Source organism: Bufo gargarizans, chromosome 10 (assembly GCF_014858855.1).
Source record: "Bufo gargarizans isolate SCDJY-AF-19 chromosome 10, ASM1485885v1, whole genome shotgun sequence".
NCBI classification, from domain to species: domain Eukaryota; kingdom Metazoa; phylum Chordata; class Amphibia; order Anura; family Bufonidae; genus Bufo; species Bufo gargarizans.
This window is the reverse complement of record NC_058089.1, coordinates 43738783-43764300: the sequence shown is the minus strand read 5'-3', so window position 1 is coordinate 43764300 and position 25518 is coordinate 43738783. Positions and strand designations below refer to the sequence as shown.

Genomic DNA, 25518 nt, shown 5'->3' with positions numbered 1-25518 from the left:
ATCGCCTGTGACCGCAGAGCTGAAAGCAGTGCAGGACGGACCAGTGTGGCTCTTGGATTCCAGGCACAACAGCCGCAGCACAGCATAGCAACGTCTCACCTGGCACGTCGAATAGGTTCTGGGGTGCCTGGGGGGTGCAGCAGAAGAGGCGGTAGCAGTGGAAAATTACGAATCAGCCGAGGAGGAGACGGAGGATAGAGTAAGAGGAGGAGAAGAGGAAGCCTGCATGCATGCAATTCGTGGTGGTAACAACAAATCCACACGGTGCCATGGGTTACATGCTTGATGGCCGTCAGAAGGTTCACCCAGTGGGCAGTAAAAGTTATGTACCGTCCCTGCCCGTGTTTGCTAGACTATGTGTCTGTGGTCAGATGTATCTTGGCACAGACACTGTGTGCCAGAGATATATTAACTTGCCATTGAACATGGCCATATAGTTCAGGGATGCCCTTCTGGGAGAAATATTTCCTTCCGGGAACCTTCCATTGCGGTGTGTCAATAGCCCAAAATTTTCTAAAGGCCTCCGAGTCCACCAATTTATATGGCAGTAGTTGGTGGGCTAGTAGTTCCGACAAGCCAGCGATCAGCCGTTGGCCAAGAGGATTATCCGGCGTCATAATTTTTTTACGCTCGAACATTTGGGCCACGGAAGCCTGCCTTGTGCCAGATGAACGCGACGACGGATTGGTGGAAGGTGGAGTGGAGGAGAAATAGGAGGAGAAGGAGAAGTGGCAGGACACGGAGCACCGGGGGTTTGACTTTGTGGGTTCTTACGGCGTTGCTCCCACTGGACCTTGGTGATGGGAGGACAAGGTGCATTCCTAAGGCGGTCCTCCCTAGGTGAGTGTTGGGCTTACGCGACTTATGCGTTGACAGCACAGGCTGCAGATGGCAACACTATTGTCAGCAGCTGACACGTTAAAAAAGGTGCCCACACTGCGGAGCCATGTGCCGGTGTCCTGGAAGCGCAAGATGTGACCGTGCATGGTGGACGGCTCGCTCCATATACATTTGCAGTCTGCTTTTTGCCTCCTGTGCACTGTGAGTTCTGCCTGCTTCTCCTCCCTATCTGTTGCTCCATCTCTCCCTCTGATCTCCCCTCCTCTTCCTCTCTTGTGAGCACCCACGTGACGTCCATCAACACGTCATAATCGTCACCTTCACCACTACTGACATTAGAGATCTCGGAGTAGGCAGCAACAGCAGGGACCACCCTCCTTGGGCTGATCTGGGTACTGTCGTCAGACGGCTGTGTGGCGGCCATAGCTACCTCCTCTTCCTCATCCGATGGCAAGAATGGCTGCGCATTGGTAAGGTCTGAGAATGGATGGGAAAATAGTTCCTCTAACTCAAGTGGAGGGCCTATGGTGGTGGTGGTGGTGTCTTTGGGGGTGCACACAGCAGAGAGTGAGGAGGGTGCAGATACAGAGGATGAGGAGGGTGCAGAAGTGGAAGGCTGAATAAGCCACTCAACCAACTCTGGTGCGTCCTTTGACGTTATCGCACGCACCTTCTCCAACTTCCCACTTAGGCCCCGGCCTGGTGCGCCTGCCCGACCCCTACCACCCCTGCGGAACGGCCTGCCTCTTCCTCTGGCTGTCATTGTTAAAATTACCCTGTGCCAAAGTCCCTAGAGAAGAGCAGTATTTGTGGAAGCTGATATATGGCAGGCCTCAATATATTGTTAGTTGAAGCTGGTATATCACCCTCAAGCAGTAATTTTGTGGACTCAGGTATATGGAAAACCTCAATCACTATTTTGTGGAAGCTGATAGATCGCAGCCCTCAATCAGTATTTTCTGGAAGAATACAAATGCACTATAATATACTTTCTATGTTAGAAAGTATATTATAAATATATCACACCCCTTTGTGTATCACACCTATCAAAAGCACAATGTTACCAGTCCTTAAAAGGACATTTATGACCCTATTAGCTAGCATTTGGTGTCCCTAAGTTCCTAACAGCCTGTCCCTGCTCCAAAATGCAACCTCTCTCCACACTGGCAAAACACGTAATGTAAAATGGCTGCCAGATCGGGTTCTGTTATAGGGTAGGGGGTATGTCCATGTGCTGAAACGTCTCAATTGACTGTCCTGTCCCACCTGATGAATGTGTCATGGGTCAAAGTTCGGCGCAATGCAAAAGAGTATGGTGCGAGCAGACATCGCCATATGTTCGCATAATCAGCAGATCGCGAAGTTGCCCGTGAACCGACTGCCGTGCGAACCGCAAGGCCATCACTATCAATAAGGTCTAACAGTTAGATGGAGTTGTCTCATGCTGCACTTTTGTAGGCCGTTGTTGTATCAGAACTGGGACCACCAGAGAATCTTTTGTTACTTTGAAGGACTGGGCAATGGGGGATATTACATAGGCCGATATTCTGCCTGCAATAATAGCATGTTGATTAAAGCTTATTAAAAGCAGTGTATATACAGCAATCATTGGGAGTACACAGACAAATGATCAATACTATGATTGTCCATTGCTTTACAGCTTTCATTTTTGGGCAGCACATCCTCTGTTAACACAGGCTGATGTCTACCCGGCAAACAATGATTTTTGGTGCTACATAAAAGATGTGCCAACAATGTCATTGATTGGTGTTTTTTTTTTTCAAATAATAAGCCTATGAGCCAATGATCTGTGAGCCAACAGTGAGATCACTTTAGTAAATGTATGTGCCTAATTCATTACAATGTCTCTGTGCAGGCATGAACTAAGGGGCACATTTATTAACACTGGCGTTTTAGACACCAATCTTAATAAAGCCCTAAGATGGTGAAGTTATGAAGAGATGCCGGCCTCTCCATAACTTTGGTGCATCCAGCGCCAGTTCTAAATTTAAAGGGAACCTGTCACCAGGATTTTGGGTATAGAGCTGAGGACATGGGTTGCTAGATGGCCACTAGCACATCCGCAATACCCAGTCCCCATAGCTCTGTGTGCTTTTATTGTGTAAAAAAAAAACTATTTGATACATATGCAAATTAACCTGAGATGAGTCCTTTCCCTGACTCATCTCACGTACAGGACTCATCTCAGGTGATTTGCATATGTATCAAATTGTTTTTTTGACACAATGAAAGCACACAGAGCTATGGGGACTGGGTATTGCGGATGTGCTAGCGGCCATCTAGCAACCCATGTCCTCAGCTCTATACACAAAATCCCGGTGACAGGTTCCCTTTAAGACAGCTTCATAGATGTCTTACGTTTAGACCTTTTTCTGCTGGCCCGCCCCTTCAAACCACACCACCCCTACAATTTTAGACCTGGCGTGAGCGGGGAAGTCACATCCGCGCCAATATAGCCGTATTTTAGTATAATAAATGACCCCCTCTGTTCTGGAACTTATCTTAAACTCTCCAATGCCGCCAGCCTAATATGGTGTTTTACAAGCTGGGTCAGCGTCCTCAGCATGCCCTTTTCTTATGATCTATTTGCTGTAATGTCTACATCTTCATACTATCGCTCATGCAGTCAACCTGCTCTCCTTCCATTTTTTATAGAACACTGTGGACAAGCTGATTAAGAAGGCAAACTTGGCTTTGGTGGTCGGTAGCAGCAGCTGGAGGGAGCAGTTTGTGAGCGCTGTCACTGTCAGCGCAGGTGAGATCAGTCCACCCTGCACATAATTCCTCTTCTCACAGTCACATTCAATGACATTGTCCATCGCATTCCCAGAACACAGTAAGGCTTTACATTAAGGCCTCATGCACACGAACATATTTTGTTTCTGCGTCTGTTCCGGTTTTTATGCGGATAGGATGCGGACCCATTCATTTCTACGGAGCTGTAATAAAACGAGGATAGACAACTGTTTGTTTTCCACATCCGTTGTCCGTTGTTCCATTCCGCAAAAAAAATAGAGCAAGTCCTATTCTTGTCCGTTTTACGGACAAGGATAGGCATATACAATGGATCCGCAAAAATAAACCAATGCCATACGGATGTCATCCATTTTTTGTTGCGGATTCGCAATTTGCGGACTGCAAAACACATACGGTCGTGTGCATGTAGCCTTAGTCTTATGCCAGAACACAAGAATGCTTTGCGTTGTTGCACACCTAGTATACATTACACACTAACCCCAAAATGCTAACAACTCTTTGCACACATAATGTATATGCACACATGCTTTTGCACATTTCTTCACATCACTAACTCTGCTTTCCCCCTCTCCCCATCTTGAACACACCCTTGTTTTGGCATGCTACCCTATCACTCCTTTTCCTGTCCTTATCTATTCCCCTACCTATTATTATTTTATCACTACCCCTTTTCCTTATCCAATCTGCCCATGAATCTTTATTTTTGCTCATTTTTGCCTCTGTCCCTTGCTTTTGTGCTGCTCTCTTCTTCCAAATCCCCCAATTCCTTTCTGCATGTCCCATTCTGGGCAGGAGATGATGATGAGGAGGAGAGCAGTGAGGAAGGGCTACCCAGTTGCTGTGACTACATCATGCATTTCCTGACCGTCTTCTGGAAGGTGCTCTTTGCCTTTGTGCCCCCCACTGAGTACTGGGGTGGTTGGGCCTGCTTTCTGGTCTCCATCTGCATCATTGGAATCCTCACTGCTGTCACTGGTGACCTGGCTGCACACTTTGGCTGCACGGTTGGCCTCAAAGACTCCGTCACTGCTGTGGTCTTTGTTGCCTTGGGTACATCTGTACCAGGTATGGACTGCTCTGTAATAATGTTTCTCTGTTTTGGGGAGGGAGATGACCACACAGGGTAGAAGCAGACATTGTCATAACATGAATGTAGAAATTATGTATAAGTCTACGTTGGTGGTCATAGTCTCACATCACAAATGGATGGATCTCCTCTCCATTGTTGTTACACATTCATGGTCACAATATATTTTTTTTCCCATTCAGTTGTTGATCCTAGCTTGTTACAATAGACCTATTTTTGGTTCTGAGTGTCACCAGAATAGTTAAACATGGATGATTTCTTCCTTAACGTGGCCATACACATCTGATAGAAATAGGCTGAATGAACAATCATCTGGTGATTGATTGTTTCACAGACACAGCCATACAAACTGGCTATGCATATTTAATAATATTGATTGAAGGACAAATGATCTTTCTGGGAACATCCTTTCACAGAATTATCTTTTATCCACAAAAAATCATTCTTAGGGCTCATGCACACGATCGTCTGCAAAAAACAGATCTGCAAAAAATATGGATAACATCCGTGTGCATTCCGCGTTTTGTGGAACGGAATAGCTTGCCCATAATAGAACAGTCTGTAATGCGGACAATAATAGGATTTGTTCCAATTTTTTGCGGAACAGATATACGGAAACGGAATGCACTCAGAGTAACTTCCGTTTCTTTTGCAGACCCATTGAAATTAATGGTTGCACATACGGTCAGCAATGAAAGCGGAATGGACACGGAAAGAAAATACATTTGTGTGCATGAGCCCCCAAGCTTTCATTCAGCTATTACACAAAAATTTCAAACATGGCCAATATTCTTTCGGACAATGATTGTGTGTCATAGGTCGGCTAAAACCTTTGTTTTCCCCTGTCGTCTCCACAACAGCACCCCTGAGATGGCTCTGCCAGGGACAGAAAAAACAAGCAGAGAGGTTAAAACCCCCTCCCCTCCCACCACCATCATCAGTGTTTTTACATTACCTGTGCAGGACAGATGTGCAGAAGAGGATCAGAGGTCTTTGCTTTTAGGACCAAAGGAGTAGATCTAGTGTAGTTAGTAGTGTTGAGCGCGAATATTCGAATAGCGAATATTTATCGCGAATATTGCAACTTCGCTAATTCATAAATATTTCTAATATAGTGCTATATATTCGCTATATCAAATATTCATCATTTTTTAACATCTGAAAACATGATTCCTCCCTGCTTCTTGCTTCTGGGTCAATGAGTCATTGGCCCACAAGCAACTTAAGCAGGAAGGAACCATGTTTTCATATTGAAAGAAAAAAATGACGAATATTCAAAAAAACTAATATATTACAATATAGCGAATATATTAGTTATTTTGAATATTCATATATATATTTTTTTCAATGTGTACTGTTATTCCACTTCGGCATACTCCTCCCCGACAAACGTCCCCATCACCATGGGAACACCTGTGGGTTAGAAAATACCATTGGATCTGAGTTTTCCTTGAGATCGTGAAAACTCAGATCCGACGTTATATTCTAACCCACAGGCGTTCCCATGGTGACAAGGACACTTGTCGGGGAGGAGTATGCCAAAGTGGAATAACAGTACAGATTGAAAAAAAATATGAATATTCTAAATAACGAATATATTCGCTATCTTGCTATATTAGTTTTTTATAATATTCGTCATATTCTAAAACAAGACTATATAGCAATATAGCGAATATTCGTAAAATACACATATAGACTGCAATTTACCTAATATAGTGCTATAAACTTTTTTTTCATAGTCGTAATTTTTTTATCTTATAAACTTCAGATTTGAACTTAAAAAAAAAGTTACAGCGTTATATTAGCTAAATTGCAGTTTATATATGTATTTTAAATACACTCTTTATATACACGGATAGGTGCCAATGTCCAAAATGAATCACCCCTTCAAAAACAGTAAAATAGAATAGTATTGGACCGGCACTCAAACATAAGGGTTCACGCAAAGAGCCAATAAAGCAAAATGGTGCAATTTATTAAAACATAAAACATACATACACGTAATAGTGGGATGGATGAGATAATGGATGGACTATCTCATGTATCAAGTCCGTAAGGTGCAGGTATATCTGTTAGATTAGATCAAGCCTAGGTAGTTGGAGAAAATGGATAATGTCCCGTTCTTATGCTAATAATTCCTGTTAGGCAAAATCCATAGCAAACAGTCTCAAAGCCTGATAAGTTAAGTAGGGTACTCACTCTTTACTGCGCAACTCTGTGGCGTCCCACATGTAAGAGTGCTTACCTCGGTGTCGATTCAATTAAATGCAAATGGCAGAGTGTTGACAAACCCACTGAGGAAGAAATAGGGATCTATTTTGAAACGCGTCTGGGATCGATGGGATATTCATAAAGACATTATCCATTTTCTCCAAATAGCTAGGTTTGATCTAATCTAACAGATATACCTGCACCTTACGGACTTGATACATGAGATAGTCCATCCATTAGCTCATCCATCCCACTATTACGTGTATGTATGTTTTTATGTTTTAATAAATTGCACCATTTTACATTATTGGCTCTTTGCGTGAACCCTTATGTTTGCGTGCTGGTCCAATACTATTCTATTTTACTATATATGTATTTTACGAATATCCGCTATATTGATATTATTATTTTTTTTTATATTCGTCATATTCTAAAAAAAGAATATATAGCACTATATATAGTGCTATATATATTCATTTTTGATCAATTGCGCATTATGCAATCTTTACATTGCAGATTTTTCACAATTGCGAAAATAATCTCGAATATGAATATTTGCGAATATGTGACAAATTTTCTATCGAATATTCGCAAAATATTGCGAATTTGAATATGGGACTGGCCGCTCATCAGTAGTAGCTAGCAGCTCCCTGCCTTTCCTCTATTATTGCACCTGCTAAAGTCAGCAATACTCAAGGGGGTAAGTCCTCAGATCCCTTGTCAGATCACATCTTTAGTCAGTCCTGGTAAGTATTTGATACATGCAGGTAGAGCTCTGTTGAGCTCCCTATGTTGTATATCTGTAAAGAATAAATCAGGGCAACTGGACGTACTTACAGTACGTCCAGTTGCCTTGATTTATTCTTTACAGATATACCATGACCTGGATAAATGAGAACCTTCACAGTTCCCTATGTTGTAAAGACGCAGGAGCAGGCATGTTTTCAACAGACACGTCACTTCCGGTAACGTTGAGGTAGGCTGTTGGTTTAGGAAGTGAAACACAACAGCAGTGGAACGCAGTGCTTTGTTCCAGTCACTATACTTCCTGTGAAAGAGTTTTTTTCCAAATCTAGTGGACGGCGTCAGTTCGTTTAACGCACTTCCGGTTCGGGATGTGTGGGCATTCTTCCAGGGGCAGGGTGAACGTATGCTTTGCGTCATGCTCTGCTGAAATCCCTAGGACCACTAGATTATGGAAGACAGCTCTTTCAAGCAAACCCTGCCATCTTTAGGTGGTGCTGTAAGTGTGTTAAAGTTTGCAACCCCTCTTTTTTGGGGGTTCCTTTGATTTAGGTAGTTTATGGTCCTCCCTTTTCTATATTTATTCCAGTCTGAAAAGGAGATGGGTCCAAAGTGTAAGCTTGCTGCTGCCTGTAAATGTGCAATACCTGGAAAGAAGCAAGATTCATCATTCAAAAAGCCACTTTGCCCTGCTTGTACTCTTAAGGTGGTTCAGGATGAAACACCTGTGTTTATGAATGACATTAAGACCCTTGTAAAATATTAGATTCAGTCGGCTATGTCTGGGCTATCTGTATCTTTAGCTACTAAATAGAGCAAGAACAAATCTAGAGAACATGTAATTTCTGACTCCAGTGTCTACTCTGATTCAGATTGCTGGGAAGAAAAGGAGGAAACAGGAGGATTCCTCTTCTTCTGAGGAGGAAAATAAATACAAAAATTCTACTGATGATGGAGTATTTACTTAAGGCAGTGGGTAGCACCATCAAAATTGAAGAAAAAAAAAACAGATGTATACCGGATACTATGTTTGGAGGATCCGGAGAAAAACAAAAAAGAGTGTTTCCACTCATGAAAATATTCATAAAATGATCCAAAGTGAATGCAACACACCTGAAAAGAGAACTTTTCTTCCTAGACGTTTAAAAAGGAGATATCCTTTTAATGAGTCTGATGTGGAAAAATGGGACTCTGCCCCCATGACTGATGCAGCTGTGCTAAATTAATCAGAAGCACATCCATTCCCTTTGAAGATTCCTATTTTGCTTAAAGATCAGATGGATAGAAAGACTGAAGGAATAATCAAAAAGACGTGGGAATCAGCGGCAGCTATGCTACGTCCAGCAGTCTCCTCCACTTGAGTGGCTAGATCCGTATACCTGTGGATGGAACAATTAGAGTCTCACTTAAAAAATAAAACCCCTAGGGAATAGATTTTGTCCTCTCTTCCTCTCCTCAGGTCTGTGGCTGGGTTTCTGGCAAATGCCTCTGCGGAGTCGGTGTGTATGGTGGCCAGAACATCTGGGTTAGCAAATTCGGTTAGGCGAGTTTTATGGCTCAGGTCATGGAAGGGTGACATTGCATGTAAAAATAAGATTTGCTCTATCCCCTTCCATGGGCAATATCTGTTTGGATCAGATCTTGACAAGATTCTATAGAAAGAATCTGAGAAGAAAATAGGTTTTCCTGAGGAGAAGGTACAGAAAGATAGACCTAATAAGAGATCTGAGCTTTAGAGCCAATATAGGTCAGATAAAAGAAAAACTGGCCGCTGGAGCTACAAGAAAGGTTGTAAAAGAAGACCCTTTCTTTTTGGCCCTTCCCAGCAATCCACCTCCAAATGACACCATCAGAGTAGGGGAGTTTGTGTCAGCTTGGAGGAAAATAACAAGCAACCAATGGATTTAAAACAGGATACAAAATAGAATTTACATCCACTTCCCCAGATGTATTTAGGTTAACAGATCTTCCATTACCCCTTCAAAACAATAATTTAAAAAAGGTGTTCCGGACCTACTTCAGTTGGGGGGCAATTCAACAGGTTCTTATTGCAAAACAGTTCACAGGACACTATTCGATCCTTTTTCTTGTCAGAAAACCAAACAGGACTTTCCGTATGATCATAAATTTGAAACATCTAAACAGATTAATTCAATACAAAAATTCACGATGGATTCAATAAAACCAGCGATTTCCATGATAAGGAAGGACTCAGACATGGTCACAATAGACTTGAAAGATGTGTATTTTCATGTTCCAATAAGCTAAAGATATTGGAAGTATCTTCGATATGCAATCAAGATGGAGAAGAAAATGTGCCTTCCATTTGGAATCTCATCAGCCCCAAGGCTTTTCACGAAGATTATGCAAGAAGTCTCAGCTTTTCTGAGGTTAGAGGGGGTAAAACTTGTTCCATACTTAGACGATCTATTGGTCATTTAGTCTTATCCTTTTCCCCTTTACAGTCAGATCCAATTGGTATTAAGGACTCTTCTGCTGTTAGGTTGGATCATAAATAGGGATGAGCGAACTCGAACTGTATAGTTCGGGTTCGTACCGAATTTTGGGGTGTCCGTGACACGGACCCGAACCCGGACATTTTCGTAAAAGTCCGGGTTCGGGTTCGGTGTTCGTCGCTTTCTTCGCGCTTTTGTGACGCTTTCTTGGCGCTTTTTGAAAGGCTGCAAAGCAGCCAATCAACAAGCGTCATACTACTTGCCCCAAGAGGCCATCACAGCCATGCCTACTATTGGCATGGCTGTGATTGGCCAGAGCACCATGTGACCCAGCCTCTATTTAAGCTGGAGTCACATAGCGCCGCCCGTCACTCTGCTCTGATTAGCGTAGGGAGAGGTTGCGGCTGCGACAGTAGGGCGAGATTAGGCAGATTAACTCCTCCAAAGGACTTGATTAACTGATCGATCTGCAGCTGTGGATCATTGAGCTGCTGATCCTCAATTGCTCACTGTTTTTAGGCTGCCCAGACCGTTTGTCAGTCACATTTTTCTGGGGTGATCGGCGGCCATTTTGTGTCTTGTGGTGCGCCAGCACAAGCTGCGACCAAGTGCATTTAACCCTCAATGGTGTGGTTGTTTTTTGGCTAAAGCCTACATCAGGGTGAAGCTGTCACACCAAGTGCATTTAACCAGCAATAGTCTGTTCATTTTTTGGCCATATACAAAATCAGGGGCAAGCTGCGCCTGTCACCAAGTGCATTTAACCCTCAATGGTGTGGTTGTTTTTTGGCTAAAGCCTACATCAGGGTGAAGCTGTCACACCAAGTGCATTTAACCAGCAATAATCTGTTCATTTTTTGGCCATATACTAAATCAGGGGCAAGCTGCGCCTGTCACCAAGTGCATTTAACCCTCAATGGTGTGGTTGTTTTTTGGCTAAAGCCTACATCAGGGTGAAGCTGTCACACCAAGTGCATTTAACCAGCAATAGTCTGTTTATTTTTTGGCCATATCCCAGTCTAATTCTGTCACTAAATCCATACCGGTCACCCAGCGCCTAAATACTAGGCCTCAAATTTATATCCCGCTAAATCTGTCCTTAGTGCTGTAGCTGGGCGAGTTATTTAGTGTCCGTGCAAGCACATTTCTTGTTCTGGGTTGAAATACAATTCCCAATTTAGCAATTTCATAATTTAGTGGTTTCTGCTATATCAGAGCTATTTGAAATCTATCCCTAAAAGGGTATATAATATTCAAGGTGCACATTGGGTCATTCAGAATAACTTCACACACACCCGCTACTGTGTATTTCCAAGTCTAATTCTGGCACTAAACCCATACCTGTCACCCAGCGCCTAAATACTAGGCCTCAAATTTATATCCAGCTAAATCTGTCCCTAGTGCTGTAGCTGGGCGAGTTATTTAGTGTCCGTTCAAGCACATTTCTTGTTCTGGGTTGAAATACAATTCCCAATTTAGCAATTTCATAATTTAGTGGTTTCTGCTATATCAGAGCTATTTGAAATCTATCCCTAAAAGGGTATATAATATTCAAGGTGCACATTGGGTCATTCAGAATAACTTCACACACACCCGCTACTGTGTATTTCCAAGTCTAATTCTGGCACTAAACCCATACCTGTCACCCAGCGCCTAAATACTAGGCCTCAAATTTATATCCCGCTAAATCTGTCCTTAGTGCTGTAGCTGGGCGAGTTATTTAGTGTCCGTTCAAGCACATTTCTTGTTCTGGGTTGAAATACAATTCCCAATTTAGCAATTTCATAATTTAGTGGTTTCTGCTATATCAGAGCTATTTGAAATCTATCCCTAAAAGGGTATATAATATTCAAGGTGCACATTGGGTCATTCAGAATAACTTCACACACACCCGCTACTGTGTATTTCCAAGTCTAATTCTGGCACTAAACCCATACCTGTCACCCAGCGCCTAAATACTAGGCCTCAAATTTATATCCCGCTAAATCTGTCCTTAGTGCTGTAGCTGGGCGAGTTATTTAGTGTCCGTTCAAGCACATTTCTTGTTCTGGGTTGAAATACAATTCCCAATTTAGCAATTTCATAATTTAGTGGTTTCTGCTATATCAGAGCTATTTGAAATCTATCCCTAAAAGGGTATATAATATTCAAGGTGCACATTGGGTCATTCAGAATAACTTCACACACACCCGCTACTGTGTATTTCCAAGTCTAATTCTGGCACTAAACCCATACCTGTCACCCAGCGCCTAAATACTAGGCCTCAAATTTATATCCCGCTAAATCTGTCCCTAGTGCTGTAGCTGGGCGAGTTATTTAGTGTCCGTTCAAGCACATTTCTTGTTCTGGGTTGAAATACAATTCCCAATTTAGCAATTTCATAATTTAGTGGTTTCTGCTATATCAGAGCTATTTGAAATCTATCCCTAAAAGGGTATATAATATTCAAGGTGCACATTGGGTCATTCAGAATAACTTCACACACACCCGCTACTGTGTATTTCCAAGTCTAATTCTGGCACTAAACCCATACCTGTCACCCAGCGCCTAAATACTAGGCCTCAAATTTATATCCAGCTAAATCTGTCCCTAGTGCTGTAGCTGGGCGAGTTATTTAGTGTCCGTTCAAGCACATTTCTTGTTCTGGGTTGAAATACAATTCCCAATTTAGCAATTTCATAATTTAGTGGTTTCTGCTATATCAGAGCTATTTGAAATCTATCCCTAAAAGGGTATATAATATTCAAGGTGCACATTGGGTCATTCAGAATAACTTCACACACACCCGCTACTGTGTATTTCCAAGTCTAATTCTGGCACTAAACCCATACCTGTCACCCAGCGCCTAAATACTAGGCCTCAAATTTATATCCCGCTAAATCTGTCCTTAGTGCTGTAGCTGGGCGAGTTATTTAGTGTCCGTTCAAGCACATTTCTTGTTCTGGGTTGAAATACAATTCCCAATTTAGCAATTTCATAATTTAGTGGTTTCTGCTATATCAGAGCTATTTGAAATCTATCCCTAAAAGGGTATATAATATTCAAGGTGCACATTGGGTCATTCAGAATAACTTCACACACACCCGCTACTGTGTATTTCCAAGTCTAATTCTGGCACTAAACCCATACCTGTCACCCAGCGCCTAAATACTAGGCCTCAAATTTATATCCCGCTAAATCTGTCCTTAGTGCTGTAGCTGGGCGAGTTATTTAGTGTCCGTTCAAGCACATTTCTTGTTCTGGGTTGAAATACAATTCCCAATTTAGCAATTTCATAATTTAGTGGTTTCTGCTATATCAGAGCTATTTGAAATCTATCCCTAAAAGGGTATATAATATTCAAGGTGCACATTGGGTCATTCAGAATAACTTCACACACACCCGCTACTGTGTATTTCCAAGTCTAATTCTGGCACTAAACCCATACCTGTCACCCAGCGCCTAAATACTAGGCCTCAAATTTATATCCCGCTAAATCTGTCCCTAGTGCTGTAGCTGGGCGAGTTATTTAGTGTCCGTTCAAGCACATTTCTTGTTCTGGGTTGAAATACAATTCCCAATTTAGCAATTTCATAATTTAGTGGTTTCTGCTATATCAGAGCTATTTGAAATCTATCCCTAAAAGGGTATATAATATTCAAGGTGCACATTGGGTCATTCAGAATAACTTCACACACACCCGCTACTGTGTATTTCCAAGTCTAATTCTGGCACTAAACCCATACCTGTCACCCAGCGCCTAAATACTAGGCCTCAAATTTATATCCAGCTAAATCTGTCCCTAGTGCTGTAGCTGGGCGAGTTATTTAGTGTCCGTTCAAGCACATTTCTTGTTCTGGGTTGAAATACAATTCCCAATTTAGCAATTTCATAATTTAGTGGTTTCTGCTATATCAGAGCTATTTGAAATCTATCCCTAAAAGGGTATATAATATTCAAGGTGCACATTGGGTCATTCAGAATAACTTCACACACACCCGCTACTGTGTATTTCCAAGTCTAATTCTGGCACTAAACCCATACCTGTCACCCAGCGCCTAAATACTAGGCCTCAAATTTATATCCCGCTAAATCTGTCCTTAGTGCTGTAGCTGGGCGAGTTATTTAGTGTCCGTTCAAGCACATTTCTTGTTCTGGGTTGAAATACAATTCCCAATTTAGCAATTTCATAATTTAGTGGTTTCTGCTATATCAGAGCTATTTGAAATCTATCCCTAAAAGGGTATATAATATTCAAGGTGCACATTGGGTCATTCAGAATAACTTCACACACACCCGCTACTGTGTATTTCCAAGTCTAATTCTGGCACTAAACCCATACCTGTCACCCAGCGCCTAAATACTAGGCCTCAAATTTATATCCCGCTAAATCTGTCCCTAGTGCTGTAGCTGGGCGAGTTATTTAGTGTCCGTTCAAGCACATTTCTTGTTCTGGGTTGAAATACAATTCCCAATTTAGCAATTTCATAATTTAGTGGTTTCTGCTATATCAGAGCTATTTGAAATCTATCCCTAAAAGGGTATATAATATTCAAGGTGCACATTGGGTCATTCAGAATAACTTCACACACACCCGCTACTGTGTATTTCCAAGTCTAATTCTGGCACTAAACCCATACCTGTCACCCAGCGCCTAAATACTAGGCCTCAAATTTATATCCAGCTAAATCTGTCCCTAGTGCTGTAGCTGGGCGAGTTATTTAGTGTCCGTTCAAGCACATTTCTTGTTCTGGGTTGAAATACAATTCCCAATTTAGCAATTTCATAATTTAGTGGTTTCTGCTATATCAGAGCTATTTGAAATCTATCCCTAAAAGGGTATATAATATTCAAGGTGCACATTGGGTCATTCAGAATAACTTCACACACACCCGCTACTGTGTATTTCCAAGTCTAATTCTGGCACTAAACCCATACCTGTCACCCAGCGCCTAAATACTAGGCCTCAAATTTATATCCCGCTAAATCTGTCCTTAGTGCTGTAGCTGGGCGAGTTATTTAGTGTCCGTTCAAGCACATTTCTTGTTCTGGGTTGAAATACAATTCCCAATTTAGCAATTTCATAATTTAGTGGTTTCTGCTATATCAGAGCTATTTGAAATCTATCCCTAAAAGGGTATATAATATTCAAGGTGCACATTGGGTCATTCAGAATAACTTCACACACACCCGCTACTGTGTATTTCCAAGTCTAATTCTGGCACTAAACCCATACCTGTCACCCAGCGCCTAAATACTAGGCCTCAAATTTATATCCCGCTAAATCTGTCCCTAGTGCTGTAGCTGGGCGAGTTATTTAGTGTCCGTTCAAGCACATTTCTTGTTCTGGGTTGAAATACAATTCCCAATTTAGCAATTTCATAATTTAGTGGTTTCTGCTATATCAGAGCTATTTGAAATCTATCCCTAAAAGGGTATATAATATTCAAGGTGCACATAGGGTCATTCAGAATAACTTCACACACCCGCTACTGTGCATTTCCAAATCTAATTCTGTCACTAAACCCATACCTGTCACCCAGCGCCTAAATACTAGGCCTCAAATTTATATCCCGCTAAATCTCTCGTTACCGCTGTCCTGTTGTGGCTGGGAAAGTTATTTAGTGTCCGTCAAAGCACATTTTTTGTTCTGGGTTGAAATACAATTCCCAATTTAGCAATTTCATAATTTAGTCGTTTCTGCTATATCAGAGCTATTTGAAATCTATCCCTAAAAGGGTAGATCATATTGAAGGTGCACATAGGGTCATTCAGAATAACTTCACACACACGCTTCTGTGCATTTCCAAGTCTAATTCTGTCACTAAATCCATACCGGTCACCCAGCGCCTAAATACTAGGCCTCAAATTTATATCCCGCTGAATTTGAATACAATACATTGGGCCAAATAATATATTTGTTGTTGTGGTGAACCATAACAATGAGAAAAACATCTAGTAAGGGACGCGGACGTGGACATGGTCGTGGTGGTGTTAGTGGACCCTCTGGTGCTGGGAGAGGACGTGGCCGTTCTGCCACATCCACACGTCCTAGTGTACCAACTACCTCAGGTCCCAGTAGCCGCCAGAATTTACAGCGATATATGGTGGGGCCCAATGCCGTTCTAAGGATGGTAAGGCCTGAGCAGGTACAGGCATTAGTCAATTGGGTGGCCGACAGTGGATCCAGCACATTCACATTATCTCCCACCCAGTCTTCTGCAGAAAGCGCACAGATGGCGCCTGAAAACCAACCCCATCAGTCTGTCACATCACCCCCATGCATACCAGGGAAACTGTCTCAGCCTCAAGTTATGCAGCAGTCTCTTATGCTGTTTGAAGACTCCGCTGGCAGGGTTTCCCAAGGGCATCCACCTAGCCCTTCCCCAGCGGTGAAAGACATAGAATGCACTGACGCACAACCACTTATGTTTCCTGATGATGAGGACATGGGAATACCACCTCAGCATGTCTCTGATGATGACGAAACACAGGTGCCAACTGCTGCGTCTTTCTGCAGTGTGCAGACTGAACAGGAGGTCAGGGATCAAGACTGGGTGGAAGACGATGCAGGGGACGATGAGGTCCTAGACCCCACATGGAATGAAGGTCGTGCCACTGACTTTCACAGTTCGGAGGAAGAGGCAGTGGTGAGACCGAGCCAACAGCGTAGCAAAAGAGGGAGCAGTGGGCAAAAGCAGAACACCCGCCGCCAAGAGACTCCGCCTGCTACTGACCGCCGCCATCTGGGACCGAGCACCCCAAAGGCAGCTTCAAGGAGTTCCCTGGCATGGCACTTCTTCAAACAATGTGCTGACGACAAGACCCGAGTGGTTTGCACGCTGTGCCATCAGAGCCTGAAGCGAGGCATTAACGTTCTGAACCTGAGCACAACCTGCATGACCAGGCACCTGCATGCAAAGCATGAACTGCAGTGGAGTAAACACCTTAAAACCAAGGAAGTCACTCAGGCTCCCCCTGCTACCTCTTCTGCTGCTGCCGCCTCGGCCTATTCTGCTGCTGCCGCCTCGGCCTCTTCCTCCGCCTCTGGAGGAACGTTGGCACCTGCCGCCCAGCAAACAGGGGATGTACCACCAACACCACCACCACCACCTCCGTCACCAAGCGTCTCAACCATGTCACACGCCAGCGTTCAGCTCTCCATCTCACAAACATTTGATAGAAAGCGTAAATTCCCACCTAGCCACCCTCGATCCCTGGCCCTGAATGCCAGCATTTCTAAACTACTGGCCTATGAAATGCTGTCATTTAGGCTGGTGGACACAGACAGCTTCAAACAGCTCATGTCGCTTGCTGTCCCACAGTATGTTGTTCCCAGCCGGCACTACTTCTCCAAGAGAGCCGTGCCTTCCCTGCACAACCAAGTATCCGATAAAATCAAGTGTGCACTGCGCAACGCCATCTGTGGCAAGGTCCACCTAACCACAGATACGTGGACCAGTAAGCACGGCCAGGGACGCTATATCTCCCTAACTGCACACTGGGTAAATGTAGTGGCAGCTGGGCCCCAGGCGGAGAGCTGTTTGGCGCACGTCCTTCCGCCGCCAAGGATCGCAGGGCAACATTCTTTGCCTCCTGTTGCCACCTCCTCCTTCTCGGCTTCCTCCTCCTCTTCTTCCACCTGCTCATCCAGTCAGCCACACACCTTCACCACCAACTTCAGCACAGCCCGGGGTAAACGTCAGCAGGCCATTCTGAAACTCATATGTTTGGGGGACAGGCCCCACACCGCACAGGAGTTGTGGCGGGGTATAGAACAACAGACCGACGAGTGGTTGCTGCCGGTGAGCCTCAAGCCCGGCCTGGTGGTGTGTGATAATGGGCGAAATCTCGTTGCAGCTCTGGGACTAGCCAATTTGACGCACATCCCTTGCTTGGCGCATGTGCTGAATTTGGTGGTGCAGAAGTTCATTCACAACTACCCCGACATGTCAGAGCTGCTGCATAAAGTGCGGGCCGTCTGTTCGCGCTTCCGGCGTTCACATCCTGCTGCTGCTCGCCTGTCTGCGCTACAGCGTAACTTCGGCCTTCCCGCTCACCGCCTCATATGCGACGTGCCCACCAGGTGGAACTCCACCTTGCACATGCTGGACAGACTGTGCGAGCAGCAGCAGGCCATAGTGGAGTTTCAGCTGCAGCACGCACGGGTCAGTCGCACTACAGAACAGCACCACTTCACCACCAATGACTGGGCCTCCATGCGAGACCTGTGTGCCCTGTTGCGCTGTTTCGAGTACTCCACCAACATGGCCAGTGGCGATGACACCGTTATCAGCGTTACAATACCACTTCTATGTCTCCTTGAGAAAACACTTAGGGCGATGATGGAAGAGGAGGTGGCCCAGGAGGAGGAGGAGGAGGAGGAGGAAGAGGGGTCATTTTTAGCACTTTCAGGCCAGTCTCTTCGAAGTGACTCAGAGGGAGGTTTTTGGCAACAGCAGAGGCCAGGTACAAATGTGGCCAGCCAGGGCCCACTACTGGAGGACGAGGAGGACGAGGATGAGGAGGAGGTGGAGGAGGATGAGGATGAAGCATGGTCACAGCGGGGTGGCACCCAACGCAGCTCGGGTCCATCACTGGTGCGTGGCTGGGGGGAAAGGCAGGACGATGACGATACGCCTCCCACAGAGGACAGCTTGTCCTTACCCCTGGGCAGCCTGGCACACATGAGCGACTACATGCTGCAGTGCCTGCGCAACGACAGCAGAGTTGCCCACATTTTAACCTGTGCGGACTACTGGGTTGCCACCCTGCTGGATCCACGCTACAAAGACAATGTGCCCACCTTACTTCCTGCACTGGAGCGTGATAGGAAGATGCGCGAGTACAAGCGCACGTTGGTAGACGCGCTACTGAGAGCATTCCCAAATGTCACAGGGGAACAAGTGGAAGCCCAAGGCCAAGGCAGAGGAGGAGCAAGAGGTCGCCAAGGCAGCTGTGTCACGGCCAGCTCCTCTGAGGGCAGGGTTAGCATGGCAGAGATGTGGAAAACTTTTGTCAACACGCCACAGCTAACTGCACCACCACCTGATACGCAACGTGTTAGCAGGAGGCAACATTTCACTAACATGGTGGAACAGTACGTGTGCACACCCCTCCACGTACTGACTGATGGTTCGGCCCCATTCAACTTCTGGGTCTCTAAATTGTCCACGTGGCCAGAGCTAGCCTTTTATGCCTTGGAGGTGCTGGCCTGCCCGGCAGCCAGCGTTTTGTCTGAACGTGTATTCAGCACGGCAGGGGGCGTCATTACAGACAAACGCAGCCGCCTGTCTACAGCCAATGTGGACAAGCTGACATTCATAAAAATGAACCAGGCATGGATCCCACAGGACCTGTCCGTCCCTTGTCCAGATTAGACATTAACTACCTCCCCATAACCATATATTATTGGACTCCAGGGCACTTCCTCATTCAATCCTATTTTTATTTTCATTTTACCATTATATTGCGAGGCTACCCAAAGTTGAATGAACCTCTCCTCTGCCTGTGTGCTAGGCCTAAATATATGCCAATGGACTGTTGCAGTGGTGGCTGACGTGAAGCCTCATTCTCTGCTATGACATGCAGACTGATTCTCTGCTGACATGAAGACAGATTCTCTGTTACGGGACCTCCCTCCTCTGCCTGGGTGCTGGGCCTAAATATATGCCAATGGACTGTTGCAGTGGTGGCTGACATGAAGCCTGATTCTCTGCTATGACATGCAGACTAATTCTCTGCTGACATGAAGCCAGATTGTCTGTTACGGGACCTCTCTCCTCTGCCTGGGTGCTGGGCCTAAATTTATGACAATGGACTGTTGCAGTGGTGGCTGACGTGAAGCCTGATTCTCTGCTATGACATGCAGACTGATTCTCTGCTGACATGAAGCCAGATTGTCTGTTACGGGACCTCTCTGCTCTGCCTGTGTGCTAGGCCTAAATATATGCCAATGGACTGTTGCAGTGGTGGCTGACGTGAAGCCTCATTCTCTGCTATGACATGCAGACTGATTCTCTGCTGACATGAAGCCAGATTGTCTGTTACGGGACCTCTCTGCTCTGCCTGTGTGCTAGGCCTAAATATATGCCAATGGACTGTTGCAGTGGTGGGTGACGTGAAGCCTCATTCTCTGCTATGACATGCAGACTGATTCTCTGCTGACATGAAGCCAGATTCTCTGTTACGGGACCTCTCTCCTCTGCCTGTGTGTGTGCTGGGCCTAAATATATGCCAATGGACTGTTGCAGTGGTGGCTGACGTGAAGCCTGATTCTCTGCTATGACATGCAGACTGATTCTCTGCTGACATGAAGCCAGATTGTCTGTTACGGGACCTCTCTCCTCTGCCTGTGTGTGTGCTGGGCCTAAATATATGCCAATGGACTGTTGCAGTGGTGGCTGACGTGAAGCCTCATTCTCTGCTATGACATGCAGACTAATTCTCTGCTGACATGAAGACAGATTCTCTGTTACGGGACCTCTCTCCTCTGCCTGGGTGCCGGGGCCTAAATATCTGAGAATGGACTGTTCCAGTGGTGGGTGACGGGAAGCCAGATTCTCTGCTATGGAACCTCTCTCCAATTGATTTTGGTTAATTTTTATTTATTTAATTTTTATTTTAATTCATTTCCCTATCCACATTTGTTTGCAGGGGATTTACCTACATGTTGCTGCCTTTTGCAGCCCTCTAGCTCTTTCCTGGGCTGTTTTACAGCCTTTTTAGTGCCGAAAAGTTCGGGTCCCCATTGACTTCAATGGGGTTCGGGTTCGGGACGAAGTTCGGATCGGGTTCGGATCCCGAACCCGAACATTTCCGGGATGTTCGGCCGAACTTCTCGAACCCGAACATCCAGGTGTTCGCTCAACTCTAATCATAAATATAAAAAAAATCAAAGTTAAGTCTTTTTTCAAGGATAACATTTTTAGGCATGATATTGGATTCACAGGTACAGAAAACATTCTTACCGCAGGAAAAGATCCAGAATCTTAACACCCTCATAAAGTCCTGACTAGCCAAGGAAAAGATAACAATTTATGAATCTTTTAGGCCATATAACATTGTGTATTCCAGCGGTTCCATGGGCACAATTCCACTCCACTTCAACACCTTGTTTTAAAGCAGTGGGACTAATTAATTCAGTATTTGGATTACAAAATTGTATTGCCCCAGATAACAAGGACATCTTTAAAATGGTGGTTAATCAAGGATCATCTAGAAAGAGGAGTAGATTGGATTCTGGAACCTACCCAATCCTTGACCATGGATGACAGTGCGCTAGGTTGGGGTACTCATGTAGCTTACACATCTTTTCAAGGAGCATGAAGTCAGAAATTGTACCCGGAGTCTTCAAATCTAAATGAACGAACTGCAGTCCTCAGAGCTTTAAAGGCCGCAAAACAGCTAATAAGAAAATCCTATGTAAAGGTTTATTCAGACAACATAACAAGTAGCTTTAATTCAACACCAGGGAGGAACGAGAAGCCATCTTCTTTAACAGACATCAGCCAAAATATACTAATATTACTATACAAAATATACTAATGGGCAGAGAAAAATCTACTTTCTTTACGAGCAGTCCCCAGGAGAATAGACTGTAGCTCAGGAAGCTTTTTCCCTAATAACTCAGAGGTGGGGAATACCATTTGTTGACCTGTTTGGATCCAAACAAGAATGTAAAGCTGAGAGGTTCTGCTCTCTAAATCCAAGGGACAATCCTCTGGCAGTAAATGCATTCTCAATAAAATGGTATCAGAAGTTGGGATTTCCCTTTACTCCCTTACCTTTACTACAGACCTTTACTTCGGAAGATTCAGATAGAAAGATCCAGAAAAACTTTGGTAGCACCCCTCTGGCCAATAAGAAGTTGGTTTTCCCTCTTAACAGAGATGTGTTTAGGGAATTATCTGGAGCTCCCGCTGTTGCCGGATCTGTTCAGCCAGGGACCAGTGACACATCCAGACATAAAAAACCCTAAGGCCCCTTTCACACGGGTCGAGTTTTCCGAGCGGGTGCAATGCGTGAGGTGAACGCATTGCACCCGCACTGAATCCAGGCCCATTTATTTCTATGGTTCTGTGTACATGAGCGGAGATTTTCACGCATCACTTATGCGTTGCGCGAAAATCGCAGCATGCTCTATATTGTGCGTTTATCACGCAACACAGGCCCCATAGAAGTAAATGGGGCTGCGTGAAAATCGCAAGCATCCGCAAGCAAGTGCAGATGCTGTGCGATTTTCACGCACGGTTGCTAGGAGACCCGATCATTATTATTTTCCCTTATAACATGGTTATAAGGGAAAATAATAGCATTCTTAATACAGAATGCATAGTACAATAGCACTGGAGTACAGGAAAAGGACCTGTGGTTACGTGACTCCGGTCATCACATGATCTTTTACCATGGTGATGGATCATGTGATGGACCATGTGATGACCGGAGTTCCTTTTCCTGTACACAGCAAAGAAGAAGACAGAAGAGAAGCCGGGCTGCGCGAGCAAGTGGATTAAGGTGAGTTAAATTATTATTATTATTTTTTAACCCCTCCAGCCCTATTGTACTATGCATTCTGTATTAAGAATGCTATTATTTTCCCTTATAACCATGTTATAAGGGAAAATAATACAATCTACACAACCCCGATGCCAAACCCGAACTTCTGTGAAGAAGTTCGGGTTCTGGTACCAAACATGCCTATTTTTCTCACGCGTGTGCAAAACGCATTACAATGTTTTGCACTCGCATGGAAAAATCGCGCATGTTCCCGCAACGCCCATGTGAAACCAGCCTAAGATTTACAGCCTGGGTGCTGAACAGGCAATCTTGAAAGGAAACAGGCTGTCTGTAAAGGTAATTGGGACTCTGCTGTTAATTCATAAGCCTACTACAAACAAGATTTACCAAATTACCATAAGCCTACTACAAACAAGATTTACCATAAGACTTGGAATAGTTTTATTTTGAGGTGCCATAAAAACAGAAGAGAATGTGACAATCCTCAAGTTCCATACATTCTAGAGTTTCTACAAAAGGGTTTGGACTTAGTTCTAGTGCATTTAGAGTCTAGGTAGCAGCCTTAAGTGGCTTTTTTGATACTCAGTTGTCAAACATTTCTTTAGTTTCTAGGTTTTTAAAAATGATTGATAGAATTAGGCCCAAGACAGAAAATCTTATTCCTCCTTGGAACTTAAATCTGGTTCTTAAGGCATTAGCTGGTCCTCCCTTTGAACCAATTGATCAGATACCAGTTAATCTTCTTACTTAGAAAACTATATTTTTGGTCGCAGTAACATCAGCCTGTAGGGATAGTGAGATCCAGGCTTTAGACACTTTTTTCCCCTCCCATATTTCTTGTCCTCTGAAGACAGGCTTAGGGTACTTTCACACTAGCGTTTTTCTTTTCCGGCATTGAGTTACGTCCTAGTGGCTCTATACAGGGAAATAACTGATCAGTTTTATCCTAATGCATTCTGAATGGAGAGAAATCCGTTCAGGATGCATCAGGATGTCTTCAGTTTAGTCTTTTTGACTTTTCAGGACGGAGATAATACCGCAGCATGCTGCGGTTTTATCTCCATCCAAAATTCTGGAACACTTGCCGGAATGCTGCAGCATTAATTTACGTTGAAATGTATTAGTGCCGGATCCGGCATTAAAAATACCGCAATGCTGTATCCGACCTGCCGGTCTTCACATGCGCAGACCTTTAAAAATGTGCGAATTTTTTTAAAAAGAATCCGTTTGTCCGTATGACAAACGGACAGACGGATCCGTTCTTGCAATGCATTTGTGAGACAGATCCACATCTTGATCAGTCTTCAAATGCTGTCCGTTTGCATGCAGATTGACGGATCCGCCAGGCAGTTTCGGCGACGGAACTGCTTGCCGGATCACTCTGCCGCAAGTGTAAAAGTACCCTTATCTCAGGGGTGCTGTCATGGAGACATCCAGAAACCTATTACTAGTAAGTGTAATAACACTTTTTTGTTAAATTTCACCTGACACTCATTTTGGTTTAACTTGAAATCATCCGTTTGATCAACTTTAGACTAATTGGGATGGGTACCTTTAGTTTTAGTTTTTATTAGAGAACTTCAAGGCTTTGTCTAAATATCTAGCTTCACCAAAGGTCTTACTAGACGCTCCTGGTCCACCATGCAAAATCTGTAACATGACTCCAAACTACCATGTGTTACTTATAATACTAGAGTCTGGACCAGGCATGGCCAACCTGAAGCTCTCTAGCTGTTGCAAAACTACAACTCCCAGCATGCCCAGACTGCCTACAGGTATGAGCCTACAGCAGGGCATGGTGGGAGTTGTAGTTTTGCAACAACTAGAGAGCCTCAGGTTGGCCATGCCTGGTCTGGACCATCTCAAACACCAGGGTCTGGGAGAGAATGATAAATTTGAATCCACTATAGCAGCACTCCTGACCCCAACATAGATTGGTCATCAACAGTTATAGGAGGACCCATGTCTTCAATTACAGTGAACTTGCATTTATTCTATTACAAAAATGCATTAAATGCAATTATAAATCTGTAAATAATTTATTTGATCACATACATATAAGGAAAACTTCTTCATGTAGATGTTTAGACTAATTTCAATACCAAGGAATTGGAAAGGTGCTAGTCCAAATGATATACATGTAAACTGTATCCTAAACTTGCACAGTGCATTTACTTAATTTTACCTTTGTTTCCTTCAGACACATTTGCAAGTAAAGTGGCAGCAGTCCAAGACCCTCATGCTGATGCTTCCATTGGTAATGTGACAGGTAGCAATGCAGTCAATGTGTTTTTGGGACTAGGTATTGCATGGAGCATTGCTGCTATATTCTGGGCTGGAAAGGGGAAAACTTTTCATGTGAACCCTGGTAGCCTGGCATTTTCTGTCACCCTATTCACTGGACTTTCTCTTGTCTGCCTCTGTGTTCTCCTTTATCGCAGAAGACCACCAATAGGAGGAGAACTTGGGGGTCCACGACTTCCCAAAATCCTGACTTCCCTCGTATTTTTTGGGTTGTGGTTGCTGTACATATTACTTGCATCACTGGAAGCCTATTGCCACATACCTGGTTTTTAAAGACTGTTTTTCCTTCTTTAAAGATTTGTCTTCCCAGGAAATTTTGGTCAATTTCTAGACTGCTTTTTAACTTCTCACACATCTCAAAAATAAATTGCACAACTGAGATGACGGATGTCAAGTATATTAGCCTTTGGCAACATATCATTGCTCTTTACGATGTTGTCTTCCAAGGTACCCATCTCTAGGAAAATTATGTCAACTGAACCTCTGAGGGTAAAACAAAATGTAATTATTCTGCCTTTTTGACAACCACACAATTTTGGAGAGCACTGTTATTTTCTGGATAGTTTGGACAACTATTACTGTTTTGGATTGTTCTGACTG

The 25518-nt window shown here is 43.9% G+C and overlaps 1 protein-coding gene across 1 annotated transcript in view; it reads left to right on the top strand.

Annotated features, from left to right (window-relative positions):
• The window catches only part of LOC122920651 (sodium/calcium exchanger 1-like), a 120107-nt gene extending 94589 nt beyond the window's left edge, over window positions 1-25518 (top strand). The window contains exons 5-7 of the mRNA XM_044270318.1: window positions 3517-3616; window positions 4411-4683; window positions 24815-25518. Of these exons, the coding sequence (XP_044126253.1) occupies window positions 3517-3616; window positions 4411-4683; window positions 24815-25191 (750 nt within the window). The 3' untranslated portion in view covers window positions 25192-25518. The remainder of the gene's footprint in view (window positions 1-3516; window positions 3617-4410; window positions 4684-24814) is intronic.